The sequence below is a fragment of the Gastrolobium bilobum genome, unplaced genomic scaffold, assembly GCF_033153095.1.
Source record: "Gastrolobium bilobum isolate Gb01-03AN ecotype WA unplaced genomic scaffold, APGP_CSIRO_Gbil_v1 utg3949, whole genome shotgun sequence".
NCBI lineage: Eukaryota > Viridiplantae > Streptophyta > Magnoliopsida > Fabales > Fabaceae > Gastrolobium > Gastrolobium bilobum.
The window spans coordinates 81,828-89,064 of record NW_026897444.1 but is presented as its reverse complement, the minus strand read 5'-3'; the positions used below and the strand labels follow the sequence as shown (position 1 = coordinate 89,064).

At 36.3% G+C, this 7,237-nt stretch overlaps 1 protein-coding gene across 2 annotated transcripts; it reads left to right on the top strand.

Moving 5' to 3' along the window:
* Positions 1–211: 211 nt before the first annotated feature.
* LOC133307001 (uncharacterized) lies at positions 212–4,131 on the top strand. Of its 2 annotated transcripts, none has more exons than XM_061507419.1 (6): positions 212–509; positions 1,279–1,528; positions 1,608–1,781; positions 1,902–2,008; positions 2,484–2,815; positions 3,232–4,131. In XM_061507419.1, the coding sequence occupies exons 1-6, from the start codon at positions 361–363 to the stop codon at positions 3,786–3,788; spliced, it is 1,569 nt and encodes a 522-aa protein (XP_061363403.1). In that variant the 5' UTR covers positions 212–360; the 3' UTR covers positions 3,789–4,131. The 2 variants fall into 2 exon arrangements, with proteins under 2 accessions (XP_061363403.1, XP_061363402.1); XM_061507418.1 differs by having other exon boundaries at positions 212–516; positions 1,247–1,528.
* The last annotated feature ends 3,106 nt before the right edge of the window (positions 4,132–7,237 follow it).

The following is a 7,237-nucleotide window of genomic DNA, read 5'->3' as shown; positions in this document are numbered from 1 at the left end:
ACGCAGAGCCGTCATTTGAAACAAAATACGGCCCCACATTATATCCATTTGTTCACGCGCGCAGCACATCACATCTCTCGTACGGGCTACGCCAAAATTACAAAACCAACCCCAGCACGCCAGAATTACGCACAGCACAGCACAGCACAGCACATCCTATAAAACTACTACCTTAACTAAACTATGTTTTCGCCACCCAGAGGAACACGTGCACGCCAACACGCGCTTATAGCCCTCTCTCTCTCTCTCTCATCTAACATTTCCAAGCCCAGCCCATCCCATCCCCAGGAGGGTCTTCTCTTCTCTTTAGGGTTTTCGGAATCTCCGACGTTTTTCGATTTCATTTTTGAATTCGCTTAGATGGTTCAGCTGATGAAGAATTCTGGGAGCCTCGAAACGACGTCGTGCCGCGACAACAAGTCGTCGGTGAAGTTGGAGATCGCGGAGGACCCACTTGAAGAAGAACATGGCCCTCCCAACAAGCGCTCCAAACCTTCTTCCCTGCCTTTGCAAGAGGTTTGTGTTTGTGTGTGTTTGTCACTTTCTTGTTTTTTATTTTTGGGATTTTTGGGAAAATGGTTAGAATCGCTAGATCGTGTGTATAGTTTCTCAACGAGTGATCTTGTGTTGAAAGGATCATATTTATTGCGTGATCTTAATCTATTTTGGTGTTAATTGTTCTTGTAGTGGTTTTCAGTAACAATATACTAATCATTATAGTTGGCATTAATCAGTCATCTGCATTGGCTGACTTTAATTTCCGCAATTTAGTTTGGAGTTTCAAATTCCGAATTGTATTCATTACTAGTAATTATTATAGGAAGATTCATATGCTTGTGTTAAATATCTACTTATTAACATGTATTTATGTTACATATGATCATATCGCATACACTTAAATTTTGGGGGGGATAAAATAGGCGATCTCTGGTCTGGGAAAAAGATTAATAATCCTGATGCTATATGTTTTGATCATTGGCTCAGATATCCGTGCTTATCATACACTCTATTTCGATATTACTTAACAGTTTTTTAAATTTCAATATGTTGTAATTACTAATTAGACTCTCGCTGTTCTCGGCAATATGTAGGTCTTAGAACAAGCACTTTAATTGCTAGAACAGTCGAAAAATTCTTATATTAAATTCTTGCTAGGGGTTTCTGTTTTCATTGTAAGATTAAAGTTGAATATATTCACTGTTTTAACTTCTTATTCCCCTTGTGCATGGTCTTACCAATCATTTAGCAATGGAGTGCTTCAAATGATGCTTATCTCAGTCCTCCTTCAAACCTCAATATACTTGATGAGCCTAGCCCTTTGGGTTTGCGTCTGAGGAAGAGCCCTTCGCTGTTAGATTTGATTCAAATGAAACTTTCTCAAGGAAGTACATTTATTGCAAATGCACAAAATGAAAATTCAAGCTCTGGAGTGATAAAGGAAAGTAAAGGTGCTGCTGTATTAGGGACTGCTGACAAGCTTAAAGCTTCAAACTTCCCAGCTTCACTTCTAAGGATTGGTTCGTGGGAGGTATATTCGAGATACTGCATGTCACTAGAAAATGTTTTGTTGATGAATTTAGACTAGCTGAATGTTCTCTTTTTGGCAGTATAAATCAAGATACGAGGGTGACTTAGTGGCAAAGTGTTACTTTGCTAAACATAAGCTTGTTTGGGAAGTTCTTGAAGGTGGTCTAAAGAGTAAAATAGAAATTCAATGGTCAGATATCATGGCACTTAAGGCACATTGTCCTGAGAATGGTCCTAGCACAATGACTGTTGTGGTAAAATTCCCCTATCTGCCTCTCTATTTTAGCCACTTGCATAGTTCTTTACGATGCAAAGGCCTATACATGGATAGAGTCTGTGTATCATTGACCCATTGGTGAATTTGTGTGTTGCAGCTTGCTAGACAACCTCTTTTCTTCAGGGAGACTAATCCTCAGCCTAGAAAGCATACATTATGGCAGGCAACAGCAGATTTTACCAATGGACAGTCTAGCAAACATAGGTATATATTCTTTTAACTGTTTCCCCCTGATATGTGAATGCGGGCTTAGCTTTTATATACATTGGTAAGTTGGTAACTATTGAAAATTTTGATTGTTTCATTGATTTATCGTAAGTTGGGCAGTTGAATTATAGCATTTTACCAGCATTTAATATATCCATTCTAAAAGATTAAAGACCAATTACCAATGGGAAATCCGAGAAGGAAAATGTAAGAGCATGAGAGCTGATTGAGATAACCACGGAAGGGAGGTTAGGTGCCATTAGATATTGTATTTTATCGACTTTAGAGGAATCATTATGTATATTTCAAGTCATTTCTACTCAGTACTGTGGTTTAAATTAAATAAAAAGTTCTTTATTTTGGGGGGTGGGGCTATGTTTGATAGTTTTAAAATTCCCATTGAGGTATTATTGTGTTTAGGTCCTATTTTCAAGTCCTTGATGTTTGAAAGCTCCATCTTGTGGTTTTGTAGGTTGCATTTTTTGCAATGCCCACAAGGACTATTGACGAAACATTTTGAAAAGCTTATCCAGTGTGACATGCGTCTTAATTGCTTAAGCCAACAGCCAGAGATAATTTTGGATTCGCCACATTTTGATACACAACCTTCTGCTTTTGAGGACCCAGGCAATCCAAAAGACCATGATTTGCATCAAGTCAGCGGGAAAGGATCCTCCACATCTTGTTTTCAGGACATAGGATCACCTCAGGCATCCCTGTCATCATCAGTTAAGAGTGAACACAATGATCCTCCTGGCATGACTTTGGATAGTCTCTCCCGAGAAGCACCTTCCCCCAGTTCAGGTACTTATAAGAACTTGGCTCATGTTCCCTTCTGTTTCATCTATCAATGGAAAATCCCTCCTCCCTCTCCCCCAAAACAAAATAGACATTTAGAGAGAAAAGGAACACTATCATACATGTACTTTTCACATTGGTTTGTGCAATATCAAGGAACGTTTGTCTTTTGGGTTTCCATGTCTTATCTTTCCCTTGCGTTCCATTGGGATATGGTGTGGATTTCCTCAATAGACATTCTGTCTATGTACCTGGCTGTGTAATTAACTAAAATTGATTGCCTATTTCTTTAGTTTATTTATTACTCCTTGTTTTGCTTGTTAGATATGTGAAGCTTACTTCCATACGTGTTTGTCAGTCCTGTATTTTATGTGGTGTTTTTTCGGCCTGATTGTTTTCCTTTTCTGTCTTACACATACAAGTCATGGATTGTCGTTCAGTTGAAGGGAGTACAAGTTCTGAAACTGATTCCAAGGGCCCAAGAAATTTGGATCAGATAAAACTGCCTGGACTCCGGCCTTCTATGTCAATGAGCGATTTTATTGGCCAAATTGAACTTTGTCTGTCGGAGCAAATGACATCTGGGAATCCATCCTTCTCTAATGGAGGATCAGAGTACCAGGAGATCCTGGAGGACATTGCACAGCACCTGCTCAGTGACAATCAGGTTGCAGCAGCTTCCGATGAAAAGTCACTCATGTCAAGGGTCAATTCTCTCTGCTGTCTTCTGCAGAAGGACCCTGTAACAGTTCAGAATTCACTTTTTACAGAGGGTAGTACTGTTGAAGGACCTGACGATGGAAAAGATGTCAAGCCTGCTGAGGAGGACTCAAGGGATGCTTCTGCTGGCAAGCAAGCACAAGGCATGTCTAGGAAAGACTCCTTTAGTGATTTGCTTCTCCACCTTCCTCGAATTGCTTCTCTTCCAAAGTTCTTGTTTAACATATCCGAAGAGGATGGCGACAGTCAAGCCAGATAGATAGTCATTCTCTCATATTTGAAATTTCAAAGTGAGCAAGAATGGAGCTACCTAGCAAAGTCTAGCTGCATAGGCAATATGTTATGTTTTCGTAGACATGTGCAAGTTTAATTTCTACTTTGGGAACCACTGGGGTTTGGAAAAGTTGTTTTGATGAAGAATCCTGGTAGAGCCCGTGTAAAAGTTGGCACGTAGGTGTTTTAGCTCTGCCTTTGTTTTCTTTTTTCTTTTTTTCTTGCCTTCTGGGTCTCGTGGACGGTTGTTGTCTGCTTCTATGTAAATGGTGTTGCCTGATCAAATATTAGCTGCTTTGGATGGTCTCTGTGTCTTTCCTTGGAATAGAATTGAGCAAATTATTTGATGAAGATCATAAGCTTTAGCTGATACTGTCTGAGTGGCAGCCAGAGTCTATATATGTTAATCAAATAGTGAAATGAAAGAAGACGTAGGGGCAGGGCTATTCCAAAATCTAAAATGCATCAAGAGAAGTTGATTCACATACATATTCCTTCACTCAATAGGAAGACCGTTAGGGGACGTTTGGTCGAGGGAAAATTTTTATGAATAATAGGGAAATAAGAATAGTGGGAAAATGGTTGGAAAGTGAGTTTGGTAGGAAAATGTAAAAAAAGTTGTTTGGTTGAAAAAAATATTACCGGGGAAATTAGGTAACATTTATGAAGTCTATGTTTGGCTATAGGTAAAAAATAGATGGAAAAAAATGATGCTATTACGAAAATACCCCTGTTTTAATTTTTTTTTGAAACAAACATCCTACCCTTTACCATCAAAACAAGAAAAAATCTGTCTTTGGAGGGTATAATCGTCATTTGAGATATTGTCTATACAGTGCCTTTGCCAGTTTTCACAAAAAACCACCTCCAAGAATTCTTTATGAACAGTGTCAAACACCATCATTCCACTTGCATATTCAAAATGCAATGCAATTAGGATTGGTGGGGATTTACACTAAATCCATGGAACCAAACGAGTGCTTTACGGAATGCTTCTTTCGAATGCATAGGAAAGTTTGAAAAAGAACGCAACCAAACACCACCTCAAGGGTGCTTGGTAGAGGAGATAATTTTTTTTACCGAAAAAAAAAAGATTTACCAGAGTAGTGGGAAATTTTTTTTCTCGGATAAGTTACGAAAAGGTGTTTGGTAGGTCTAAAGTTTTTCTAGAATGTTGGGTTAATTATACTAACTCTCTGAGAAAATAAAAATATCATATATTAGATGAAATTTTCATTTGAGATTCTGTAGTTAAAATTGAAATGATGGGAAACAAAATTTTCGAGAATATTTTCAGTTTCGTCGTATCAAAAGTTGAAATTTTTTTTGTCTCATCCCACTTTTCTAAGATTTCTAAATCAATCTTCATTCCAAACACCCACTGTTAAAATATAAAGGGAATGGGAAAATGGTATACCTCACCCAACAGCAGCCTTTGTTTTGAGTCTTTTAATTTGGGTTGGTTTAACTTGGAGGTTGTAAAATATTAGGTCCTCATTGGGCGTAAACTTGAACCGTCTGTTCTTTAATGTACTATAGGCTAACCTAGTAGCGAAGAAGTTTACTTAACAAGTTGAACATTTTGTATTGATTAAAGGCGAAACTACCAAACGCTCGACCTTATGAATACTCAAGCATTTCCAAGGAGAAGCATTAAATTTTAATTTGGTATTTCCCCTAATGCAACAACAAGAAGATAAAAATCGTGATCAAAGTGAGAAAGAGGAGACAGAGGATGGAACATTACAGTTACACGTTTAGCGGGACTAATCTCATTGGTGGGACCAATGGATTGATTTTGCTAACACAGACAAGGTGCAATACCCTTATATTCTACATTTCTTAATAATAAAATTATTTATAATAAAATGAGAATGATATGACTTCAAAATATAATTTGTATATTATTTCGTATTTTTGTTAATTAAAAAGTAAATCTATATGAGGAAGGTTATACTTACAACCTTTTTTTTTTACAACCTCTTACAACCATATTTTAACACCGTTGATTTCCGCCAATCAACGGTTATCATTTATTGTGAATTAATAATTAATTAATAAATTTTATTTGCGAAAATCATAACCGTTGATTGGCGAAAATCAACGGTGTTAAGATATGATTGTAAGAGATTGTAAAAAAAAAAAAGATTGTAAGTATAACCTACCTCAATCTATATTATTTAATGAGATTCATATAAAATTATATTGACTAATTAAAAAAGCATAAATATCATTTTGGGTTCTTAACAAAAAATACGGAACTCATTTTAATCCTTTAGAATAAAAAGTATTTATATTAGTCCTTTTTTGAGGGACTAATGTGGGTTTTCTTTGAATTTCTGAAGGACAACGATTTCAAAAAACTAGAATTTTAGAGGGACCACAAGTTAACTTTTTTCTAAGGGATTAAAATAAGTTCCGTGTTTTTTGTTGAGGACTCAAAATGGTATTTACTCTTAAAAAAATGTTAAGCAATGAAATATTAAAGAATATATTATTAATATTATTTAATCAAATATATCAAGAAATACATTTCAGGTATTGTCAATTATTTAGATTTATTGGTCAAATTACTGAAACTAATTTACATGTTACATTTGCATTCAAATATGTTCAGCAGTATAATTTTTTTTCTTCACAAAAACATCAAATAGGATGACTGGTAGAAAGACTTCTGTACGTACATGACAGATGACTGGTAGCTTAATACAATAAGATATGCTTTTGTTAATGTGCATGCCATAAGTTATACCATACTAATGCAGTCAAAACTGCATGCTGACCATGTTCAACCAATCTTGCGAATAAATCTTTTGTATTACTGCTATATCAAAGATTTAGTATATCCTATTAATAAAAATATTATATGTCAACTAAATTTTTTTTTTTGTCAAATTTTTTTTCTCTCCTCTGACGTGTATTGCTCTCATTGATGAAATGCACTGAATCTAAATACAGTAGTAATACCAAAGATTTATTCCAACCCCGCATGCAAAACCTATGAAACACCTCTGCCACGCTGGCACTCCCGCACTGAACCCATGCAGGACTAGTCCCTCCTAAATTGGAGCGGGACGTGCATCATAAAAGCCCACCAGAAGCTGTTCTTTCTAAATTTCTTCCATCCTACTCTCTCTCTCTCTCTAAAACTCCCCTAATCTCTTTCTAAAAATTTTCTCTGACCTCTCTCTAGACTTCATTTGAGTTTCTTTCTTTACATGTAAGTATTTTTTTTTTTTTGGTAGGCACATGTAAGTATTTAACTTATTTAATTAATGTAATATTTTTAATGTTATTTTAGAATATTTAAAATTGTAGATGTTAAACATACATCTAGGTAGGGATGTAAATGGGTCAGGCTGGCCCAGCCCAGCCTACGGCCCGACCTACATTGAGCCCGACCTTTCAGAAAAGTAGAGTAGGCTTAGGCTTATA